The 26,045-nt window shown below is 37.7% G+C and overlaps 1 protein-coding gene and 3 non-coding genes across 4 annotated transcripts; 3 read left to right on the top strand and 1 right to left on the bottom strand.

Moving 5' to 3' along the window:
• Positions 1-236: 236 nt before the first annotated feature.
• On the top strand, positions 237-21,888 carry vac14 (vac14 homolog (S. cerevisiae)). The gene is made up of 19 exons (XM_056452136.1): positions 237-816; positions 2,740-2,890; positions 2,990-3,157; positions 4,513-4,575; positions 4,649-4,756; positions 6,515-6,624; positions 6,722-6,843; positions 9,007-9,144; positions 9,747-9,890; positions 12,414-12,477; positions 12,641-12,785; positions 12,869-12,934; positions 13,004-13,151; positions 15,099-15,231; positions 15,885-16,059; positions 16,242-16,360; positions 17,904-17,983; positions 18,058-18,208; positions 21,212-21,888. The coding sequence occupies exons 1-19, from the start codon at positions 713-715 to the stop codon at positions 21,369-21,371; spliced, it is 2,349 nt and encodes a 782-aa protein (XP_056308111.1). The 5' UTR covers positions 237-712; the 3' UTR covers positions 21,372-21,888.
• On the bottom strand, positions 9,999-10,069 carry trnag-gcc (transfer RNA glycine (anticodon GCC)). The gene has a single exon. It is a non-coding gene; the product is annotated as a tRNA-Gly (tRNA).
• On the top strand, positions 10,313-10,383 carry trnag-gcc (transfer RNA glycine (anticodon GCC)). Its single transcript has one exon. It is a non-coding gene; the product is annotated as a tRNA-Gly (tRNA).
• A 2,078-nt stretch (positions 21,889-23,966) lies between the features above and the next one.
• On the top strand, positions 23,967-24,038 carry trnad-guc (transfer RNA aspartic acid (anticodon GUC)). The gene has a single exon. It is a non-coding gene; the product is annotated as a tRNA-Asp (tRNA).
• Positions 24,039-26,045: the final 2,007 nt, after the last annotated feature.

Here is a 26,045-nt window from a genome sequence, read left to right as displayed (position 1 = left end):
AGATAAATAAATTATCATCTTGCCAAAATTGGAACACGTAGTTGCATGACTAATAAGCGAGGAAGCGTTTCAGTGTTATTCTGATGAGCAATTTGTATCAAAGTCTGATGCAAATCTTTTCTTCAAGAAGTTAAACCCCGTCAAACATTTCCAGAGAACATGTGACTCTTATGACGTAACCAAAACAAATCCATTGATCGGCGCTCGATTCACCAGGCCCTGATGTTTGTAGGAAGTCATGTGAGCCGGGATATATGGCGGCTATGGTCTATCACTTACACTGAAAAGCACTGTTATTTACGACTGTCATCACTCGAGAAGGAATAATTGTCTGGTTTATATTGTGTACGGCGTAGTCGCGTTTTTGTCGGACAATCTCCTCTGCTCGTTAAGCTCAAATCGTTGTTCAGGCTTTTATTTTGCTTCGTCGGTAACGTTAACTGTTCTCATCCTCCGTTTCAGTCTAAGTTAGCGTCGCAGACAGCAGGTCCTGTTATTTTATAAGTGATGCTTGAGAGGAAACACGTTTTAGGGCGTCGTCTTGTTTATATTATAATAAGCGCGTGATGAGGAAAATCTCGATTTCATTTATTCATTCAGTTATACGTTAACCGAGCTGTCATCCTCTGCATTCACTGAGATATTCGTTTTAACAGCACGCACTTCTGTTCTATGCGTCATTTAAGGGTGTTTTCTGTAATATTTAGTCAAAATGAATACAGAAAAGGATTTTTCTCCACTGACGCCTAATATTGTGAGGGCTCTCAACGACAAGCTGTACGAGAAGAGAAAGGTTGCAGCTCTTGAGATTGAAAAGTGAGTGAAAATCGTTTTTTTTTTATTATTAGGGCAAATGATCATAGTTAAGAGCACAGAATATACATTTTTTATTTCAAAGCATGTTATTTTGTGTCCAGTTGATGTTAGACTTCTAAGAGTCAGAGTCTGCTGAGATTGTGTTTCACTGATTAAAACAATAAGTGTATTTTATAAAGTCACCTGTTTAATTCAAAATTACTATTTTGATTTTATATTTCTTTATTGTTTAATTATTTGTTTTAACATACACAGGAGACACGTAGTAGATTGTCATCTAGTGTAACAACAGTTTATATACAAAAAGTTTTGTCTGTATTTTTTATAACAAGAAACAATTGACAACATTAAAATCCTCTGTTTATGTATCACAGTGCTCCAAATCATATTCTTTTTACAATGTAGATTCCACATTCAGTCACAGCCTCATCGAACTACGTACGTGTTTGTTTGTTGCGAATATGCACGCTCTAGTAAGGAAATTACAATCGTGGCCATGTTGAAATAATTTGTTCCCTCATTTTTGTTATTTGCTCACTCATTGAATAAGTTGAACAAATGTGTTCACTCTTTTTAGTTAAATCATGGCCACGATGATCAAAAACATTCAATCATTTAAGTCATTCACTAAGTTAAACTATAGGCAAACTGAACTAATTCATACACTCATTTTAGCGAATCATGGGCGCGTTGAACTAATGTGTTCTCGCAAAGTAAAAGACGCTCAAATATTTGTAAGCCGTTGGAACTAATTAGTAGGGCCAGACAGAATCTGCAGACATTGTTTGCTATTTCTGTGCAGAATTTTGTAAATAAATCTGCAAGTTTATGTGGAATGATTTTTGGGAGTATCTTAACTAAAACTTAATATATTAAACATAAAACAATACCTTTTTAACAATGCAAATGTTTATAATGCAAATCCAATTAGATCCACTTATTTGGTAAACAACGCACGTCTCACATATATCTACTAAAAGACAGAAAATATTGAAAATATACAAACTGTATCGTTAATAAATCATATGAACATTTTTATATTAGTCAATAATGTTACTGAAATTAATTTCAAACCTGAATAAATATAAATTTACAATCATTTATACAAGTAAACAAATAGACTCAATGATGGGCTAGAAATCTGCGGATTTCAACATGTGCAGATTCCGTGTGGGCCTACTAATAAGTTCTGGCCATTATTTTTTTTTACAGTTATTTTTTTCATCCACCCTCGTATGTTTGACAATCTCAACTGAAACATGAAGACAGGACGGGACATAGAGTAGCTCCTCCCCTTTTTCTAAAAAACTGCCAATAGTGTTTAGTTTTATCACAGCTCTGCCAGTGAGAGTTGTTGAGCTCAAGCACATCAAATAAAAAGCAAATGAGAAGCGTCTTGAAGGGGGCGGAGCATGATAAATACCAGAGAGCATTTGATTGGTCAAGATTTGATGAGAAACTGAAGTATGAGGTGATGCGAAAAAAATCATTGATTGATTTAGGATTTAGTTGATTTAGAATTGACAAACTGCTAACTTTGGATGTTTATATCAGTTTTATATGTTCTAAACGCAAAATTTGTCAAAGTTTTGGAGCAAACTTTCTAATAGACTTCCTTAAAACTAAGTTAACAGGACCTTTAATATGCCATGTAGATCACTTTTAAGTTCAATTTGATGCAGACACCAAAACGTGGCGTCTCATCTTTGACCCATTCTAGAGTTTCTCTGTCTATTTAGTTATTTTGAGACGTTTAGTCATCTGACAGGTCACATGATCTCAGCAGTCATGCATACAATCAATAGCCCATAGTCCAAACAGCTTCTGCTGCATAAAAGTACTCTAAAAGTCCAGCCAGCGTGGACTGAAATATTAGAATAGTATTATATTCCATTCATCTGCGTCTTCCCATTCTTTCACCAGGCTTGTGCGTGAATTCGTAGCTCAAAATAACTCTGCTCAGATAAGACATGTCATCCAGATACTGGCCACAGAGTTTGCTCTGTCCCAGCACCCTCACAGCAGAAAAGGAGGCCTCATTGGGCTGGCGGCCTGCTCCATCGCCTTGGGAAAAGTAAGTTGAGCTAAATATGATGTTTTGGTACTTCTTGAAATGCAAATTCTGGTAGCTTCATCTGTGCTTATCTATAATTTGACCTATTGTGCTTCTCAGGATTCGGGATTGTACCTGAAGGAACTCATTGATCCGGTTCTTACCTGTTTCAATGACTCTGACAGCCGTCTGCGCTACTACGCCTGTGAGGCCCTGTATAATATAGTGAAAGTCGCCCGAGGAGCAGTGCTGCCCCACTTCAATGTGCTGTTTGATGGGCTTAGCAAGGTAAGATAAAGACACTTCATGACTAGGAATGAATCACACATGGTTTCGATAATTACTAAATATTTAGCTGGAACAATACTGGTGTGATTTGAAATAAAATAGAGACAGACTAGCAGAATCATTATCACAACATTAAGGCTATTGGCAGAAGAACCACATTGTTGCATTGTATGGAACACCAAGCAAAAAAATAAAATAAATAAATACTTCAATATGTAAATGCGTTCGTTTTTTGTGATTGTTTTAGAACTTCAGATTCAGTTGTCTATGGAAGAAATGATTAGGAATAATAAATGCCAGAAAACGGTTTAACTACTTGCTCTACAAACAAGTGTGTTCATTAATTTACATAAAAAGGAGAATAATATCATAAAACAAACATCAGTTTGCAACATAAAGCAGCATAACGAGCTGTTTTTAACGTTTAAAAATCAATGGAAATGAATGAGGCCTGAAATCTCGAGACAAAAAGATTCCAGTGGCTGCACCCACTTGTACATGAAGAATAAGGTCAATAAATTAACAGTTTCTTATCATGACTTAATAAGTAAGCATATTTTTCTATTTTGTTACCTCATTTTTACCGCAAGTAACCTTTTCATGTAAGTTACTTCGTTTATTACAAGTCTTTTGAGCTTTTATGTCTTAAAAAGATTTATATTGAAATTAATGTCAATGAATTCACCTTCTATGGTTCCTCTCCTGATAAAGGGTTAAGAATATTTCATTAATTCCTAAATTAATTAACTAACATGTCTGTTTAATGAACTGATAATGATGTTTTGAAAATTAAGCATTTTTACTGTTTTACTTACATTTCTAAAATATTATGCTTTAAAAATGCAACAAACTAAATTACTATAATTAAAATATAATATGTACTTTAAATAAAATAAATGAAAGAATTGTTAACATGTTGCTTGGGTGAAATGTTTGCGTTGATGCAAAAACTAAATAAATAAATTTAGGCAAAACTGAATTAAATGTTAACTAACTATTTACAAAAAACAAATAAAAATGAAACAATTCAGCACACAAAACTAAACTAAATCCAGCAAAACTTACAAAACAAATTTCCTAAATAAACTTTTAAAATGAAATTATAAAAATAAAGGCTGCTAATACAATATTAAATACTATTACATACATTCTAAAATAACACATAAAAACAGAATTCTGTTCTTTTTTTAAGACAATTATAGTTAAATGATGCAGAAAAACAAAAAGCAAAAAAAAAAAAAAATTAAAAATAGCAGGCAAATTAGTGTGTTATTGATAAGTAAATTTTCATTTATTCCAATGGAGGTCCACATTCCCCCTATTATAACTTAATATAACCCAATCTGTTCTTATAGCTTGCTGCAGATCCTGATCCCAATGTAAAGAGTGGCTCTGAGCTCCTGGATCGCCTGCTTAAGGTGAGTTTGACTAGAAACAAGAACGTATTAAATGACAAAATGGCATATTTTGACTTTGATTTGGGTTTTTAAGGACATCGTAACGGAGAGCAACAAGTTTGACCTGGTGGCTTTTGTCCCCCTGTTGCGTGAGAGGATTTACTCCAATAACCAATATGCTCGTCAATTCATTATCTCCTGGGTGAGTTAAGCACTTTCACCAGTCTGCAACATTCAAAGTCAGCATGACATTAGAAGTTGTGAGACACTTGACTTAACGGTGTGATGTAAATGGTTTCTTAAGCAAGAATAAAATGTGGGGGGATTTGATTTCTTAAGAAAGAATAAAATATAGGGATTTTGGGATTTAATTTTGCACGTTGCAATTGAATGGACGGCTATGATTGGCATTTGGGTCATCAGGTTTATCCTGACCTTACATTAGTAATAGTAATACATCATTTATAATAAATACCTCAACAATACTTCAATAAATATATATAAGGGCTCATTCACAGAGAATGCATTTTACCATTTGGATGTATTACTCTTCCATTGTTTTTCAATGCAATCATGCACTCTATGGACGTGCATGACCATTACGCTGACTTTTCGCGTCTCCTGATAGACTTCGCTCATGAGAGCCACATTTTTTTCTATACCATGTCAAGTTAAAACAACATATTCAATGTGATTAATGTCAGTTCCAAAGCAGTGGACCAATCAGAAGAACTCTGAGGCAGGGAAACCATCGCAAGTTTCTGTTAACAGGCACTTAGTGGCTGTGTCTGGTTCTCCTCGTGCTCTAGGCTGTGCTAAAAATCACCTTAAACCTTTCTGAATGCTGCGACTCACATTTGAAATGCCAAAATGTGTTCTGTGTGAATGAGGAAATCAACAAATGTCACTTTTGATTTCATAGTGACGTTTTAAAAAGTGCACAGAAGTAAACATATACAAATTTCTGTTATTTAAGTGTTATTTGTAGACTAGAATTGTTTATTTTTGTTTATTTTTAAAAACAGTTTATTTTAGTGAGTTTAAAATAAAAAAGATTTTTGTATTTATATTGATGTTTATTTTGTTAATCTTTTAAGAACTTTTATAACTTTGGCTTGTTTTGATTCATTTAGTTGTCAACACATCATCTGCAATTTATTTATTTTATTATATTAATATTTTCTTTCAGATTAAGTTCAATTACACTATAAAAGCACTGTAAAAATGCTGGGTTCCACACAAAATCTTCATGTTGTCCCAACACAATTTAAGTTAGTTTAACTGTTTTTACAAATTTAAGTAGATTACACATAAAACAATTGAGCACATTTTAAATAAGTAGTTTGAAGCAGCAGCAAAAAATATTTTTAAGTATATCAGAATTAATTAGTTTTAGCTGAAAATACAAAATGTTAATATTTTTATTGTTATTGTTTAATTTCACTTAATTTACATTATCATCATTTATTCAATGTTATGTCAGTTCAAAGCATCTATTCCAAAAAGATTTTGTACTGAAACTTGACAGATTTGTTTTCAAAAGTTTCAGGTTTTTATACAGTGAAATACAGGGAAAAGCAAGCCATGGTTTTGGGTAAAAAAAATTTAATAGTGGTTCCCAGACTTGCATTTTGAGGATGAATTTCAACAATAGACACAGTTTACATTGTTCTTCTCTCAGTGTTGGATGTCTACTGTATGTACTGTAAATATAAGTTAGTTAATTTAGTCAGAATTGTTTCGTCACATTGCTTAATTAAATTAAAACATTTTTGCTTTTTTAAAGGGCTTTTCAGTCAACTGAGAATCAGTGGAAGCACAGAAATCCTTCAAGTGTCATTGAAATATCATCTTTTGTCTTCCAAAGAGGACCAAATTTTGGCTATTTGACAGTCACAACAATGATAATCGTTCCCATTACATCATTGTGAATTCCTGTGATGCTTTGACTCTGCTGCAGATTCATGTGTTGGAGTCTGTTCCTGATATCAACCTCCTGGATTACCTGCCGGAAATACTAGATGGACTCTTCCAGATTCTTGGAGACAGCAGTAAAGAGATCAGGCGGATGTGCGTCTCCTCATCTTCCGCTTTACCTGACCCCATTAGTCCCTCTTCCTCTTTTCTCCGTTTCATATTCTCATTTTTTAACGTTGTTATTCAATAGGTGTGAGCTAGTTTTGGGGGAATTCCTGAAAGAGATTAAGAAGAATCCTTCTAGTGTCAAATTCGCCGAAATGGCCAACATCTTGGTCATCCACTGTCAAGTGTCTGATGAATCAAAGTCCAGTGAGTCACATCTTTAAATCTGTATAAATCCTGTTTTAGATGAATGAGTGTAATGCTGCATCCCAATTCGCATACTTATACTATGTGAAGAAATAGTACATACTTTGAGTATTTAACAGAAAAGTATGCAAGCTTTGGAACATACTACTACTTCATTAACAGATCGTTATGTTGCTTAGTTACCCCCTGTCAATCATCTTGACACATCATCCACATTTCCTTCATATTTAATTATCTACTCTATTGGAGATTCAGCAGCAGGTTAATCCACCATCCAAGAGTCTTTCATGCAGAGAAATCTCCTTAGGTCTTTGAATAACTATGCATTCATAATTTAATGTCCAAAGATCTCCTTATATAAGTTCGTATTGTTGTTGCAGATGAAATATAACACGGAAATAGTGATTTAATCATTTTCCAGTTGGTTAAATATTAATTTAATAGTCGTTCAATCATCTTTACCGAAGCCTCTCTATTTGACCGATGATCTCGTGCGTCCTCTATGTTTGTAGTTTGTTTACACTTTTTACCTGTGTTTGTAGTTCTAATCGGATTAATGTCCAACACACAATGTATTACGGTTCTACACTTCGAATTTTTACTGGAAATAGTAAACCATTTGGGAACATTTGATATACTCTTTTCAACATACTACGGTTTGGGACATACTAAAGCTGCGGTCACGCTGGACTTTTCTCACCGAAGACTTCAATTGATACGCACGCAAATGTGGCAGACCGGAAATGCAAGGTTGTGCAATAAGTTTCGCAGTTGCAAAGTTCAAGCTTGGTGAACTCTGAATTCTGAAATCGCAAAATTTGCGTGAGACCAAATGAGGATCAAAACATGACCTCTCTGGACAGGAATTTTAAATATGGACCAATCGCTCGCTTTTTTAAATGTTTAATCCCGTCCCTTTTCGCAGCGCTGTAGTACAGAATTTCGCAAGCTCAAACTCTAGTGTGAGCGCAGCTTTATTCTATTTTCCAGGATGTCCACAGGGTCCTAAAAAGTATTAAAAGTTGATAAATCAATTATGAGAAAATTAAGGCTCTTAGAAGGTATTAAAAAGGCGTAATTGCGTTTGTATGAGGTCTTAAATTTCGTTCAAGCGTTGTCCAGTGTTTGACTCCAAAAAACCATAAATATATTTATTTTCCTCCTAATATTAACAAAGCATGCTCGATCCACACGATTGGTTCAGGCCGAGGCACGTTCGGCCAAGATCCTCAATTCGGGAGATGTCACGTGATTTGCAACAAATGCAGGAAGGTGATGTGACGCTGTACACATGTAGGGAAACCATCGAGCGAAACAGACGGCAATATGGAAAAATGTAAGTGCGTGCTTCTGCTTGGAGAAAGACGAGTTTAAACAGTGGCTGAAGCCTGTCGCTGATAACAACCACATAATTTATTCTTTCAAGCTTTGTTTCTTATGAGCGCGTGTCTGCAGAGCGAGTTTTCTCCTCTGCGTGTACCATGGATCAGCTGTGATCGCTGCTGCCGTTTATCAGCGTCACTCATTGGTGAACAGCACCAGAGCGTTAGAGCCAATCACAGCCCTTTCTGTTGAGCGTGTGACCAATCATAGAGGCCTAAGACTGAACTTGCTAGACAATGCTCAGAAAGCGAGCGGGATAATATTTCCGTTTGTTTATTTGCTATAAATGCCCATGTTGTTCTGTGCATGTACTTAATTTTTTAAAGGTGCAGTTCATATATCTGACTGCTTGTTTTAAAGGACAAAATTGTATTACAAATAATATATAAAAATATTTATACATTTTAAGACAAGAATTCTTGTGCTGTGAAGTAAAATATAAAATTGTGTATGGAAAGCATTGTCGATGCACCGAGATATCGAATTGAACTGAGCCAATGGCATGATAATCGCAACCGAGCCGTGAGACCAGTGTAGGTTCACACCTCTATTAACAACTGTTTACTAACAACTGTTTAAGTTAAAGGTTTGATACTAATTAGAACTTGAAGTGGTGATGAGGTCTTCAAATATTCTAAGATGTCTTTAAAAAGTCTTAAAAAGGTATTGAAATTACCTTTAGGATTCCTGCATATACCCTGTTTTCGAATACTATTTAGAACTAATAATACAGTAGACTAATTGGGATGCAGTAATCGTCTTGTGTTTGTCTTTCTGCAGCTAACGATCTGATCCAGCTGACATCTATGACATGGATGAGAGAGTTTATTCAGCTTGCTGGGAGAGTTGTGCTGCCTTATTCCTCGGGCATATTGACAGCAGTGCTGCCTTGTCTGTCCTACGATGACCGCAAAAAGAGTATCCTACACTGCCATATACTCTCAATAATGCATTTAGGAGTGTGTTTGTTTAAGAACTTGACGTGTTTATCAGTTAAGCCCTGCTTACTAAATGTAATTTTTAATTTCAGCTGTTTTTTTAACTATTTTGATCACACTTTACAATAAGGTTTCATTAGTGAACGTTGGTTACTATATAATGAACAATAATTGAACAGCATTATTAATTGATGTTAATGTTAATTTCAACTATTACTAAAGCATTATTGAAATCCAAAGTTTACAAGGAATGACTGCATTTTCATTAACAAATGTTAACAAAGATGAATAAATACAGTAATAAGTGTGTTTGTTCATGTTAGTATACAATCGCTGGCCCCTTTATAAGGTACACCTTACTAGTACCGGGTTGGACCCCCTTTGGCCTTCAGAGCTGCCTTAAGCAGGTCGCACACCAGAAGCGCCGCTCGCTCATTTAATTAATTGAAAAAAAGATATATATATATATATATATATATTGGGACATATATGTTTTTTTTATTCCCATGGTTATGTCTTTGAGCTATTGATATGGTTCTGTTGTCAGCGTTTAGATCCATTTCCTCAATAAATCACCTTCAGGTACTAAAGAAGCAGCCAGTGCGTGTAATCACAGCCTGATGAAGCTCGTGACTCTAGAGGATGATGAAGATGACGAAGAATTACAGACCAAATCTTCCCCTCCAAGCGACGAGGCTCCATCTAAAAAAGAGGGAGATCTGAATGGCAAGTTTTTCTCATTATTATACTTCATCATGTATTAAAATGATAGTGTGTATACATATACATATATATAGAAGAAAACAAATTGTTAAAGGATTCAAAAAAGTAGATTGCATTGGCCGGGAATCGAACCCGGGCCTCCCGCGTGGCAGGCGAGAATTCTACCACTGAACCACCAATGCATTTCTGAAAAGGAAGGGTCGCCCCCTGCCTATCAACATGAGGAAATCCCTTTGGCCATGGGACAGAAATGTGCAGCCTAGTGGATAACGTGGCAAAAGTCGCCCCCTGCCTTTTTATAAAAGCAAATGTCTGAGAGATTTTGGGACAAAGTAAAATATGCCGCCTAGTGACCACATATGGTACTGGGCTTTGGCGATAGCCTTACTTTGGAAGCCAGGGGCCAGCAGAGATTTGTCAGGAACGCATTGGTGGTTCAGTGGTAGAATTCTCGCCTGCCACGCGGGAGGCCCGGGTTCGATTCCCGGCCAATGCATCCATAACTTTTTGCATGTTCTTCTTTGTATTATCTAATTATGTAACTTATTTACACTGCAGTTTTTATGTCAGTTTTGTGATACATAACAGGGATTGATTTATTCAATTGCATAATTGTAACAGTAAGATGATTTAATTTTGGGAGAAAACTGTTCCTCAAATAACTAACAAGAAACTAAAGTTTAAGTACCACAACTGGTTTCAGCAACAAATGTCTGAAATATGAATATTTGTAGTATAAACCATGTATTGTAAAATGTGTTTTGTTGAAAATTGTATGATTATAAATTTATAATTAAAATATATATTCCATTTAAATGTAAGCAGTAAAAAGCACAAGATTTTTCAGTTAAAGTTGCACTTAATGAATGAAACTCCAAGATGCAGATGAATCTGTAATAAATAATGTGAACTAAAATTAAGATGTAAATAAGTGTTAAATCGGTTGAATAGAAATGAAAATGTAGCTAAACGGTCCTAAACTCTTCTCCATTCATTTTCAATGGTAGTGCTAAATCACTACGGATTTAATTACGAATTGCAATATAATTTCGGCCACTAACGCTCTTCCGAGTTGTTGCACTACTCCATAGCTTGAATTCTCCATTTTTCTATAGGTTTTGTATAGGTTTAATTTAATGTGTGACAAAAGTGACAGTAAAGTGTTTTAGTTGTCAGATGCGTATTTTAAATAAATGTTATACTTTTGAACTGTTCCTCAAACACTTAAAATGCAAAAGGAACTAAATATTAAGAAAAGCAACTGGTTTTAGCATTAAATGTCAGATATAGGAATATTTGTGGTATGAACAAAATATCGTAAAAATGGATTTGTGTGTGTGTATATATAAATATATAGTTATTTTACATGTAAGCAGTAAAAAGCACAATATATTCCCACTAAAATACTTTATTTATATTTTATTTGTCCATTTGGAATATTGCAGAAACTGCAGGGATCAAATCCTTAAACGAGTGATAGATGAATAGAAAGTATTTGAGTAGTATAAAATATTGGAAACTGCTAATTTAATATTAGTTTTTGTTGAAAATTTATGTCATTTTAATTTAGAATTCAAAATATATAATCCATTTACATGTAAGCAGTAAAAAGTACAAAATCTTTTAGTTAAAGTTGCACTTTATGAATGAAACGGCAAGGTTCAGATTAAGGTGTAATAAATAATGCGAACAAAAATTAAGGTATAAATAAGTTAATTAATTTTTTTATGTAAGTAAATTTAATTATGTTAATCAAATTAAAGTTAAACTAGTTGTATTGAATTTTTTAAAAAGTGTATGAAGAGACTATTATTATAAGTCATAGCAATATGATGAAGAGATCTGTTTAGCTAAACTTCCCTAAACTCTTCTCCATTAATTCTCAATGGTTGTGCTAAACCCTACGGATGCAATATGCTTTCGGCCACTAACGCTCTTGTGGCGCTCTTCCAAGTTTTATGCACCCAGTTTAGATTGAATAAGCCATTTTTTTGTATTTTGTACACATTTAATCGTCATGTTTTTACATAATGCTCTCTAGTTCATTTTTACATGTATATTTGTCATTTCTACATGTTTGTTTTTACATTTGTGTAAAAGAATAATGATATGTGACTGTAAATTGACAGAAACAATGACAATAATACAAAAGATGAGCATCAAACTGGCACTTTAGAATGATTTCTGTAGGTTATTGACTATAAAGACAGAAGTAATAATGCCATTGCATAAAATATATTACAAAAGTGTTCACCTATTTAAAATTTATATTTCAAAATATTAAAATCTTTACATTTTTTTGAACATATAAATGCAGTCTTAGTATGCTTCTTATTTCGAAAAACACTTGAAAGTCTAGCCATCATAGAACATTTAAACAGGAGATACTATCAAAAATATTTTAAAAGAATCTGTCATTGCAATTATTATTTAAGAACTGATATATTAATGAATAAAATGTAACACACTGTTAAACCTATTAAAACATGGTCTGCTTTTAATTCATACCTCTGTTTTTGATTTTAGATTCCCTAAATGAGTCTCAGGAGTCGGTAGGCTTCAGTAACATCTCTTTCTTCACTCCAGCAAGGTAATATTTTAAAGCCACTGACAAACCCCCCCCCCCCTGTATATGCTTCAGTATACATTACTGAATAGTGTAGTTCACTATTCAAAATAAATGACGAATTTTCTTATTGTATGTTAGTTAAAAGATCAGAAACCATTGTAAGATTTCTCCTGCATATGTTTAGTTCTGACAGGTCTGCAGTTACTCTGGATCTGGATGGCATTGTGCAAGTGCTGGACAGACATTTACATGATTCGTCCACCGGAATGATGACTCGCATCGCTGTGTTGAAGTGGCTCTACCATTTATACATCAAGACTCCTCGCAAGGTTTCATTAAATAGCATTTTAAGTGCACACTTTCAGCTTAAGCTAAAACATGAGTGGTTCATTCTACTCTCTTCTCATGGCAGATGTTCAAGCACACAGATAGTTTGTTTCCCATGCTATTGAAGACACTATCAGATGAGTCGGATGAAGTAAGTCATCATTTACAGTTGAACTAATCAAACTTTTTCTAGCGTATTAAAGAAATTCTATGTCTGCAGGTGATTTTAAAAGACTTGGAGGTTTTAGCAGAGATCGCATCATCACCTGCTGGTCAGACGGACACTTCTGGGTCGTGCGATATATCGGATAGTAAAACCGAGCTGCATATTCCAGGTGGGGTCAGAGATGGGCAGCCAGTGGTGGTCGGTGGGTAATCAATTCCTGGCTTTCTTTCTTATCTGTTAAATATCAGAAAAGCACATTTGTGAATGTAAAGTCAAACACTTTTTTTTTTATTGTAGTTTTCAATTTTAAAGCATAAAAATAGGTATTAACATGAACAAACAATGAACAATATATTTATTGCAGCATTCCTTATGTTAGTTAATGAAATTAAAGTTGTTCATTGTTAGGGTATGTTAAAGGGCCATGAAACCCCCCTCTTTCAGTTCAAGTCTACCTCAGAATTTTTTCAAAAAATGCTACCTGATGGGCGTGGAGCGCTGTGAGCAGAGGGAGGAGTGGGCGTGGCCGGCAGAGTAGGGGAAAAAGAGGGGAGCGGACAACTGTTGTCAGTCGGCTCACAAAATGAGAAACAACCATGAAGAGACCCATGATTTTATAGTTTACAAAGTTAAAATGCTAATAATTTAACACCCTGCTACATATGTTATTCGTAATTTCATATAAACATAACTACAATTTGTTATTATCGTGTTTATAGAAGAGTATAATAAATGAAGAGGACTTCTCTCCGCCTCAATCCCCAGGTCTGAATGCAGACACAGTGGATAGCAGTGCAGCAGGTCTCTTGCCCTGTCTATTCCAACCATTAGCCCTGCTGATAATTCGGAGGATTTTAAACATAGAATGTTGACAAACTGAATGGTAACAAACTCAACTGGTAAAAGACAAAGTCCGCCATTCTCCAATTCTCGTACAGCTCTCTCGACAAAATGCTTGCTGAAAACCAACAGCCTTGCTATATCAGCACTGACAGCATCGCGGGGAAAAACATGCAACAAACCCTGTACATCTCTGAAACAAACACATACCATTAAGACCCTTCATGAACAGCTAAATACTGAGTGCCGTGCGCTTACGCGATCTCTTTCAGTCATTGGGTCTCACAGCTTGGCATGCCTGCTTTGCCTTTGGAAAGCACATGCTCTCATGAATAATTAAGTAGCAGGCTCTTCTCATATGATAAGAACCACTATGAATAATAATGAGAAACCGACGCGTCATCACTCCACTAGCTGATGCGCGCCATGTCACCGATTTTGATCCTGCCCCATAAACACCCGGAAGATGAAATTAGCTAACAAAAGCTCCAAATTATCCAGTATTCCCCACAATTAAAGCTGACAGGTGCTAACATTGTCCTAACTGATGCTCAACACCAGTGGTGTAGTTGGGGCTATACGCACGTATACTCAGTATGCCTACTTTTTTCCACTAGCTGTTTGGGTATTACGACTTCTGAGGATCAATAACTGCATATACCCTCAGTATACTCACTTGTTTTGTTGATTAGGCTTCCCTAATTTACGTGTATTCGCATCCCCTTTAACTGTATACCAAATGTTTTTAACTCTCATCTTAATTTGTTTTTTGAAGTCAACTGAATGATGTCTCACTGAAACGTTCAGGTAAAATTATAATACAGCATGGGCGGGTTGGTTGGGTAATAGTACACCACCTTATTTTTTAGGACTACACTGCTCAACACACACAAATCTGTTAAAATTTCAAAAAAAGTACTCGAGGGTTTCTTAAACCTTTAAGTCCATGAACTAATGTTAACAAGCATGAATTTGGATGTGAATAATGCATTAGTAAGTCATTAATAAGTGATTAAAAAATCATGTACAAGTACAGTATTGTTCATTACTAGTTCATGTTAGTAAATGCATTAAAATTAACTAATGTAACCTTAATGTAAAGTTGAATCAAAAAACACACACAAAAAAAAAGAAACCAACAAAAATAAAAGAAAAAATCAAATTAATAAATGAATAAAACTGCAAGAATAAAGGAGGGGGTTTAAATAAACAGTTTACACACTAACATAAAAAAAAAATCTACTTTATCACTAGTTATGACAATTACTTGTACAAAATGAAATTAAACACTGTAAATTTTTTTCGGCAGGTTCTAAGATGACAGATTTATCGCCCTCGACTCCCAGCATGAATTCATACTTCTACAAGTTCATGATTAACTTGCTCAAGCGCTTCAGTTTGGAGAGAAAACTTCTAGAAATGAGAGGGGCCTTCATCATCAGGTAAAAACCATCCTATAATTAAACAATTTAAAAATAGATGTGAAGTAATCTGACAGAAAGCAAGAGTGTTGTGTTGTTTTGCAGACATGTGTAATACTAAACTTTATTTGTTGAACTGTTGTATAAAAACAGTAAGTTCTGTTTTAGATGCAATATGTTGTTTACTATTTTGCAGCTGAAATAATTCCAAACAAACCAGACATCTCTTCATCTCTGTGTTTCTGTATATAATTCATATGTTTTCCATTGAATCATATGAGTCAATAGTTCAATGATTCATTCTTAAAGATGGTCACTCGCATTGTTTCAAAATAAATCTGCTGTTTTGAGTGATTGAGTCATTTAAATAAATGATCTACTGGTGGTTTAGAGTGATATTTATCCAAGATAAGCGTAAACCAGAAAAGGTCCCAAGTATGAACTGCATTCCAACATGTTTTGCCAATGCGTGATACTGTAGGTAAATAACGAGTGTCATCAACTGTAAAACTACTTGTGCTACAAACCAGAGTTTATGATTATGTCAATAAATTATAATAATATGATAAACATCAGTTTACAATATCAAGCCAATACAGCTGACTGTTTTTATGCAGCTAAAATAACTTAGAAGTGAATCATTTTTTGAGCAAGTTTGATCTGCTTCCCAACAGGCAGCTCTGTCTTCTCCTGCACGCGGAGAATATATTTCACTCTATGGCAGATATTTTACTGAAGGAGGAGGATCTGAAGTTTGCCTCCACAATGGTGCAGACACTGAACACTATTCTGCTTACTTCAGCCGAACTCTTCCAGCTGCGAAATCAGCTCAAGGACTTGCGCACGCAGGTAACACGCGCTTTGAGGACTGGCAACTTGATAGGCTTGGTTAGATAAGTGTGAACGCTAACATACAACAGACTGAGAATGAATGGGATCCATTCAGATTGTTTCTTCTTGTGAATCAGTAATTGAAATGCATTTGAGTTCTTGCTGATCATTGTTTTTCGTTTCTACTTTTCACTCTTCAGGAGAGCTGTGCTCTCTTCTGTTGTCTCTATCGCTCTTGGTGTCACAATCCAGTGGCCACAGTGTCCCTCTGCTTCCTCACCCAGAACTACCGGCATGCCTACGACCTCATCCAGAAATTGTATCCTCGACGTCAATCCAATTAAAATGTTTTAAAAGTGTATATAGCCAAATTTCACTTTCAGGATGAACAGTCCTCTTTGCTTGACCATTTCACTCCTAGCGATCTGGGCCAATCAGCATACATATGGTTTCATTTTCCACAGTGGTGCTGATGACGAAGCTCTCTAGAATGTACTACAAATGCGCCAGTCTTTGCCTTTGTAATGCAAGCGTAATGAAAACTGGACGATGAGAGAGATCTGTATGATGATTCTGCTATTGGGACTTCGTTTTTCTGATATTTACTTTATTGAATAACATTAAATAAATAAATAGTGGGCTTTCACTTAGCCAGGCAAACCGGAAACAGTGGTGATGTCACATGCACACATCCTCTACCAGCACAGCTGTCTAACCTACATTCCAGGCTGAGAATGGTTTGTAATTGTGCAGTGCAGTACACCTGGAACCCTAACTGCTCTTAGAACCGTTCGGCACAATAGTGGAAACGTAACTTATAAGTGTATAATCACCCTGGGCAAGGCCATTATATCTTCAATTTGTTGAGACTTCTGGTCTTGTTCAGTTCTAATGCTGCGTTCACACCAGAAGCAGATGAAATGTCTAGCGCGACTGATTTACATGTTAAGTCATTGGAAAGATGCGAATAGACATCCTGCAGTGCGATTCTCGCGAGTGAGGCAGCACAAATGAGGCTGCACGAGTTGAGTGTTTCGCGCGTTTGATGCTCGAATCGCTCGAGTTGGAAGATCTGAACTTCAGCAGACATTCTGTTGCCTGTTGTTGGTGTCCCGAGAGGAAATGCTCATGCAGACACTGACAACAGCTCATCAAACTGGGCTTGGCTCAGTCGGAAGCACTGCTGATAGTCTTCATCATCCGGGTACAGTTTCTGGAGGAGTTGATGAACTCTTCGAGCTGTGTGCATGTCTGAAAGTGTCTTGTGGACTCAGACACGGCGCCAAACAAATATACATTGTTTTTCAGCCTTCCTAAAGCACATAAAGCACAGCTATTCTCTTAATAAAGTCCATGTTAACCATTTAGCAACGAAGCTAAAATCACCGTGCAGAAAGAAGCCCTGCACATGACGCGAATCCACATCTATTGTGAAATGAATTTGACGCACGAATAAAGCGAAGTAAACTGTTCATGCATCAATTTACGCCTGAATAGAGTGATTTATTGTGCCATTTATGTGCTATGTGTGGTGTGAACACAGCATAATGCATTATAGCACATTTTAAATATATTTTAGATTTAATTTATTTTAAATATTTGTAGTAAAAATTTGTTGGACATTGTATTGTGAGGGTATCTCTGAAAAAAAAAGTTTAAGTAATCATTGATTGATATAGAAAATCTGAAATGTTTTTGTTTACATGTTTACATCTATCTATCTATCTATCTATCTATCTATCTATCTATCTATCTATCTATCTATCTATCTATCTATCTATCTATCTGTATATAAGACTTTATGTATAATTTCAAATCCTTTGTTCTGAGAAAAACTAAAAACCTTGACTTGATCTGACCAGTGGAGATCTAGAGGTGACTGTGGACTTCCTCATGGAGGTGGATAAACTGGTCCAGCTGATCGAGAGCCCCATCTTCACCTGTGAGTCGCATTCCCCCACCACATCAATGATTCGAGTTTCCAGCTCTCCACACTGACATTGGTTTTCTTGGCAGACCTTCGCCTGCAGCTGCTGGATGTTGAGCATAACCCGTACCTCATCAAGGCTCTGTACGGCCTGCTGATGTTGCTTCCTCAGAGTCAGGCGTTTCAGCTGCTCTCGCATCGCCTCAGCTGCGTGCCAAACCCTGAGCTCATGCGGACGGTGTAAGTACGCCTGTCCACATTATTAAAGATGCCGTCTGTACATTTCACCACTACAAAGTTGAAGCCATAAACTGACAAATGAAACCAAAACATGGCAAAGTTACATGAGACCATGAGTAGAAGAACTGTGTATGGTGCAGTTCCGCTTTGCATCAGGCCTCTGATAAGCCTGTCTTGCTTTATTCTGCCTCCTGGATGTCCTTTATCTCTAACTTAACACATAGAATATTGATATCCCACTTATACAGACCCAGTAACCACACACTTCCACATAATGTCTCACATTATTAATATTCAATTATGTTTACAGGATTTACTTTAAAACAAGGATACCCTGGAGGGCTGGATTTTAGCTTCAACCCAAATTAGTCACACCTGAACCATCTAATCAAGCTTTTACTAGTTATACTAGAACAGGGGTGCCCAATCCTGTTCCTGGATATCTAACTTCCTGCAGATTTCAGCTCCAACCCTGATCAAAAACAACTAAACCAACTAAGTAGAATCTGAAGAAGCACTTGGTACTTACAGACAGGTGCGTTTGATCAAGGTCGCAGCTGAGCTATGCAGGAAGGTAGCTCTCCAGAAACAGAATTGAACACCTGTGAACTAGAAGCTTCCAGGTAGGTGTGTTAAGGCAAGTTGGAGCTAAACTCTGCAGAACCCCATTACACAGGGACAGTATTTCCAAAAATGTAAATTAGCTCATCATTTACTCTCCCTCATTTGGTTTAAAACCTTTATGAGTTTCTTTCTTCATAATGAAATTCAATTCAATTCACCTTTATTTGTATAGCGCTTTTACAATGTAGATTGTGTCAAAGCAGCTTCACATAAAAGGTCATAGTAAATTGGAACAGTGTAGTTAAGTTTGTAGTGTTTAAGTTCAGTTCAGTTTAGCTCAGTTCAGTGTGGTTTAATAATCACTACTGAGAGTCCAAACACTGAAGAGCAAATCCAACGATGCGCAGCTCTACAGATCCCGAACCATGCAAGCCAATGGCGACAGCGGAGAGGGAAAAAAAAAACTTCACTAATTGGCGAAAGTGAAGAAAAAAAATCTTGAGAGAAACCAGACTCAGTTGGGCACGACCATTTTAATTTCTCCGCTGGCCAAACGTCTTGTGCAGAGCTGCTGTCTCAGCGGCGGAGGCTGGAAGCTGGCCTCAGCGAAGACTCGTCTGTCCCTGGAGCATCACAGGAATCAGTCTGATGTTATCCACTCCTCCATGACCACCACAGTAGCTGCTCAGGATACGGCCTGGTCCAGGATATGGAAACCTTGGGATCATCTCGTCGTTGGTCTTGGATCGAATCAGTGACTCTGCATAGTCTGAGGGCCTCGGGAAGAGTATCCCCAGGTGGAAATGGAGAATAAAGAGAATAATTAGCGTAGCTGCTTTTCATAGTGTATATAAACAAGGTGCAGAAACCTGTGTGGAAGCCCCCTAAGTGGTGCACTGAGTGTATGCTTTACTAAACAGATAGGTCTTCAATCTAGTTTTTTTTTAAGTATTTTTAAGAATGCTGGTTGCTGACAACCCATCGACTTCCATGGTAGGAAAAAAATTATATGGAAGTCAATTTGTTCTAAGGTTGTCAAAAGTATCCAGTTTCAGTACAGTACTTTTGAAAAACGTCAATTTTCTGCTAACATTTGATTGTCGTGTTTACATGCTCAACAGAAAAGACTGATTGACCATACTGGTCATTAGTTCACCGTTGTTCACCAAGTGCAAACACAGATACACAGATAATGGAGTGTTTTAAAGATTTCAGTACCGATTGGTACCGAACTCAATACTTTTGACAACCCTAATTTGTACCCTCAACCAGCATTCTTCAAAATCCTTGAACATTTATTTTATGTTCAGCTAAAGAAAGAATCTTAAATAAGTTAAACAAGTGAAGGGTAAGTAAATGATGCCAGAATATTTGTTTTTGGTTGAATTATGCCTTTAATTGAATCTTTTTCAAGTTACATTGGACCAACAAACGTAAATCACAAACATTTGTAAAAAAAAAAAAGAAAAAAAAAGCATGACAAAGCCCAGAAAAAAGACAATTAAAGAGTTCAGATGCAAAAACCTCTAAGTGCTGTCTAAAATTTCCATCGAAAATGAACATTATTCTCATCCTCCTTTGTTTATGTTGAGATATTTCACTTTAAAGACTGGGAAAAGCACTTATTCTTTGACATAAAAGTGATGTTACTGAACAAACACGCAGGAGCTAATTTTAGAGGAAATTTCAGATGGCATTTAGAGGTTTTTGCATCTAAACTCTTCAATTAACCACCAAAGCCCTAAAACAGACAGTCTCCATAATCACATTTAGGCCCAATCCTAATTCTACCCCTTAGCTCTTCCCCTCATTTTGTTTATTCACATGAAGGGGTAGGGGTGTCCCAATTCTCCTTAGCCCAATCCTAATTCTTTTTTTGTACCCATACCCCTTCCCTTTGGTCCCTGAAACAATAGTGTGAAGAGGTAGGGCTTCAAAATGTACCCCTAAGAAATGGGACAGCACCACAACACCCCCACACGTCATCATATGTCATCGTGATCTCTTACTTCATATGAGATCAATGACGGCGACTGCTGTAGTTATTCCAGTTGCATTATTTTTTGGTATTTATCTTCAGGAAATCACTGAAGGCATATATTATGTTATCATAACGATATAATGCGTCAATAAGATCTTAACCATACTGTGAATTTACACAGTGCTCATGTTTATCGGTGTGAACACATGAAAACAGCATTAACATTATAGCAGACACTGTAAAAATTTGGGGTAAATTTTGAAGCTCTTTCCCCTTCACACTCTGTTTCAAGGGCCAAGAGGAATGGGTAGGAGTACAAAAACAGAATTGGGATCGAGCCTTAATGCTCACACAATAATTCATCAAGTAAATTTCATAATCATGACAGCCCTACAGAACAAACGGCAAACAATTTGCCATCTTCAAAATGACTAAAAAACTGCTTTCATTTTTTTCAGGGAAGACCAAAAGGTGGACCTTAAAGACAAACATCTAGCCCAGCCGCACATTGACTACAGCGAACTCCTCCAGCATTTTGACCGAGTCCAGAGCAAACACCTGGAAGTGAGGCATCAGAGGACGGGCCGATCTGAGCATCCGGACAGGAAGCTGATGTAAACGGTTACAAGAGAATCCGAAATGATGCTACACAACAGACTGGAGATCTCGTCTCAACCTATAGCAGACGCTTTGTTCAAATTTTAATGTATTCCAACTACTACAGACATGAGGGACTTCAGTGTGCTTTATTTTTCTGCTACGTGAAGTGCTTTATGTTCAGGCGCTTTGAGTCGATACACACTTGTGGACTCTGTTACGAATTAAGCGTCAGCCTAAACTATTTGTACAGAACCGTGCACCAATTCCTGGATGTTTATTATTAGGAGCTTTTAATCTATAAAAAGATCTTCTCATGACGTACTGTAAATGAGTTTTTTTTTTTTTTTTTTTTTGTATTACGATTTTATCTTTCACATAAATTGCATTTAGGATATTTGGTTTATCCTCGGCATTGCTATGCAGTAGGAGTCTAATTGTTGTTCATTACATCATGTTTTACATATGGCCTTATGTAAATGTAAGCCATTTCTCTGTAAAATGAAAAAAAGTCAAATAAAGTGGACCATGATCAATACTTTTTGTATTATGCTGTTTTTAATCCTCATGAAACATGTCAATTTGGGAAAAATTCTTATTAAAAATGCAATTTTTAGATAAAGGTTTTTATTTACTAGTTTGAAAGAATGCTATGAAAGTCTATGAGGGGGTGAATTTGGCGGCAGGGGTGCGTTTCTCTGCACCGTTTTTGTTTTGAAATCTGATTCCCAGGACAAATCTGACTCCCCTTCGTGTGCACACGCTCTGTCAGCACTTGCAGTTAAAGTCCCAGCTGTTTATCATAAACCATTTATCAATAATTTCTTCCGCAATTGACAGCAAGAACGAACATAAAAGCCTTGTCAAATTGACAAGCAGCACCTGAATGTGTTTAAAAGAATTAAAAACACCAAACGGGATGAATTTATACTGCATATTAAAAGTGAAACCACCTCATATTCACTGATTATAGCTTCATTATTTATTACACGACGGTCCCTTCTTTACATTTACGTTATATTATAACACATTTAGCTTTGCCTTTTGGTCTGTTGTTGCATATTGGCTTAAATAGGGAGTGGAGCTAGTGTTTCTTCCCATACTGATAAACTTCCGGTGAACGGTTAATGTGACTTTTTTTCCATTTTATACGGTTCATTTTACAGCATCAATGTTGTAATGTAATTCAAATATAATAATTTAAATAGACTTTGGCATTCATTTAGTTGTTGAAGCGTAAAACGAGACAAAAAGCCGTTTAATACCACGGGCCCGTCAGAATTGGCAGGCTAGCCCAGAAGCTCAATTGCATATACTGGGGTAAAATAAATGTTCATATTTTGAAGACAATAGCAGGGGAAAAAATATTTAATGCAGTGCTTCTTGTACAATATGAGACCAACTTTATATCGGATATCACTCAGCCCGTGGAGATCGCTGATTTTTAAAGAAAACGGACCTTAAACGCGCCAATTTTGTACTGGAATACAGTTTACCGGAAGCGCTTAAGCCAGGTTACTGACAAATTAAAAGTCCTTTAGCATACTCCAGCATATACCCTATTCCGTTTATATTCTAATCATTGTATTTATTTAATGTGTTTGATTGATTTATTTATGTTAGCCTCTTAGAACGGGAAGACGTGATTTTATTTGTGTGTGTGCCTATAGTGTACAAATGGTTGGTGGTTTAAACAATTATTAAAACTAAAAAAAATAGGTTAAGCAAAAAACATTTATTTTTCTACCAAACATTTCTTTTTCTATTTGAATATCACCCTGCTAGCTACTCTTTCAACAAATAACAATATAAGAACGATAATTATAATAATAGTAAATAATAACAATAATAATCCTAAATAATTCTTTGTACATGGGTCAAAATAACTTTATTTTTCCTGAAAATACTATAGTTAATTCGCTTGACTGAGATTTACTTTCCACTCAAACATGGTGAAACTGAACTCACTATTTTTACTTCAGTGTTTTACACACATCCTGTGAACGTGAAATGCAGGCTACATTCAACTGTATTCAGTTGAGATGATCTTTTCATTTAGATTAAATTCTATATTAAGTTTTTGTTTAAAGATTAAAGCACACTGTGAAAAATGTTTTTAAAATTCCCTTTAGTGTTGAAACATTCACAGAAAGCTTATCTCTTTCAAAAATCAGGTTTATGGGGTATCCGACCAATATGAACAAAATATAAACACATAACAAATCGTGAATAAAAGACAACAAGCTGACAAATATATAAATAACAGAAATCAATAGTTATTAACGATGTACTGTAGTCGACCATAATGGGACATTAATATAAAGCAATTTCTGTAGGTCAGTTTGACAAATAAATTAAATGAAATTCAAAGCAATGAGCATATGGAACCTCCAAGAGAGGGCGCTGTTGTATTACTGTCGCTAAAGAAAAAAAAACACGGCCGTGGCAAAGAGAACGTGCGTGATGTTTTAATATATATGTATTTATCTTTTTTGAGTATCTATTTTTACAGAAAATTCTTTGATATATACGAATAAAAAATTAATCTATCCATACTACTTCAAAATCTACCATGAATGTGCAGTATTCAGAGGGCCAAAAATAACTCATTCTTACTCCTCGTTAGTATAGTGGTAAGTATCCCCGCCTGTCACGCGGGAGACCGGGGTTCGATTCCCCGACGGGGAGACTGATTTTTATATAAACTTTTAAATGTTAACATGTTTATTACGATGGTATTACCGCGTTTAATCCTTTTTATTACGGAAACATTTTTGAATATTTCAGAGTATTGCTACCCCTACATTGCATGTAATGAATAATGTGATTGTGTGTCAATTAAACAGTTAAATATAAGCTTGATGCACAAAATTTCAATAATAACAATAACAATAACAATATATTATTTATACCCCTTAGGTGGAGGGCAAGGGGGCCTCTGGGGCTCAGACAGCTGGTCCAGGGAGAGAGGAAGGCCCCTGGGTAGCTTGCTAGGGTCAGGGACTCCTTAGGTGGAGGGCAAGGGAGCCCTCAGGGCCCAGACTGCAAGTCCAGTGAGAGAGGATGGCTGCTGGGTAGCATGCAGGGGTCAGGGACCCCTTAGGTGGAGGGCATGGGGACCTCTGGGGCCCAGTCTGCAAGTCCAGGGAGAGAGGAAGGCCCCTGGGTAGGTTGCTAGGGTCAGGGACCCTTTAGGTGGAAGTCAAGGGCGCCCTCTGGGGCCCAAACTGCAAGCCCAGGGAGAGAGGTTGGCCCCTGGGTAGCTTGTTGGGGTTAGGGACCCCTTAGGTGGAGGGCAATGGGGCCTCTGGGGCCCAGACTGCAAGTCCAGGGATAGAGGTAGGCCCCTGGGTAGCTTGCTGGGGTCAGGGACCCCTTACGTGGAGTGCAAGGGGCCCTCTGGGTCCTAGACTGCAAGTCCAGGGAGAGAGGTTGACCCCTGGGTTGCTTGCTGGGGTCAGGGACCCTTTAGATGGAGGTCAAGGGGGGCTGTGGGGCCCAGACTGCAAGTCCAGGGAGAGATGTAGGGCCCTGGGTAGCTTGCTGGTGTCAGGGACCCCTTAAGTGGAGGGCAAGGGGGCCCTCTAGGGCCCAGACTGCAAGTCCAGGGAGAGAGATTAGCCCCTGGGTAGCTTGCTGGGGTAAGGGGCACTTAAGAGCCCAGACTGCAAGCCCAGGGAAGGTGTCTGGCCAAAGGGACAGCTTGCTGGGGTCAGAGACCCTGCAGGTGGAAGGCAAGGTGCCCTCAGGAGCCCGGACTGCAAGCCCAGGGAGAGTGGCTGGCCCCTGGGAAAGCTCTCTGAGCCACCGAGCATTGAGGTGAAGAGCTAATGGCACTCATAAGCATAAACTGCAACCGAGGGAGGGTGGCTGGCCCTTGGGGCAGCTCGCTGGGCCAGAGATTCTTGAGGTGGAGGGTAAGGGGCCCTAAAGAGCCCAGACTGCAAGCGCAGGGAAGGTGTCTGGCCCCAGTGACAGCTTGCTGGGGTCAGAGACCCTGCAGCTTGAGGGCAAGGGGGCCTCAAGAGCCCAGACTGCAAAAACAGGGACAGTGGCTGAGCTGGGGCAGCTCGCTGGGCCAGAGAGTCTCAAGGTGGAGTGCAAGAACAGTTAAGAGCCCAGAGTGCAGGCCTAGGGAGAGTGGATGGCTCCAGGGAAAGCTCGCTCAGCCAGAGAGCCGTGAAGTGGAGGGCAAGGGGCAATCAAGATCACAGACTGCAAGCCCAGTGAGAGTGTCTGGCCCCTGGGGCAGCCCGCTGAGGTCAGAGACCCAGGAGCTGGAGTGCAAGGGCCCCTAAAGAGCCCAAATAGCAAGCCCAGGGAGAGTGGCTGGCCCCTGGGGCAAACCCCTGGGGTCAGAGACCCTGCAGCTGGAGTGCAAGGGCCCCTCAAGAGCCCAAAATGCAAGCCCAGCAAGAGTGGCTGGCTCCTGGGGCAGCTCGCTGGGGTGAGAGACCCTGCAGCTGGAGGGCAAGGGGCCCTCAAGAGCCCAAACTGCAAGCCTAGGGAGAGTGGCTGGATGCAGAGACAGCTCGCTGGGCCAGAGAGCCTTGAGGTGGAGGGCAAGGGGCCCTCAAAAGCCCAGACTGCAAGCCCAGGGAGAGTGTCTGGCCCCAAGGACAGCTTGCTGGGTTAGAGAGCCTTGAGGTGGAGGGAGGGCAAGGGGCAGAATTTTTTTTTTTCCAATTTCTGTTC

Source organism: Danio aesculapii, chromosome 25 (assembly GCF_903798145.1).
Source record: "Danio aesculapii chromosome 25, fDanAes4.1, whole genome shotgun sequence".
NCBI lineage: Eukaryota > Metazoa > Chordata > Actinopteri > Cypriniformes > Danionidae > Danio > Danio aesculapii.
The sequence above is the reverse complement of the archived record's forward strand: the minus strand, read 5'-3'. Positions and strand labels throughout refer to the sequence as shown.

Excerpts from the sequence above, each read along its gene's own strand:
- vac14 (XM_056452136.1), top strand. The coding sequence starts at position 713 with ATGAATACAGAAAAGGATTTTTCTCCACTGACGCCTAATATTGTGAGG. Across the intron at positions 15,232-15,884 it reads AGAGGGGCCTTCATCATCAG|GCAGCTCTGTCTTCTCCTGC; the intron begins GTAAAAACCATC and ends GCTTCCCAACAG. Across the intron at positions 16,060-16,241 it reads TCAAGGACTTGCGCACGCAG|GAGAGCTGTGCTCTCTTCTG; the intron begins GTAACACGCGCT and ends TTCACTCTTCAG.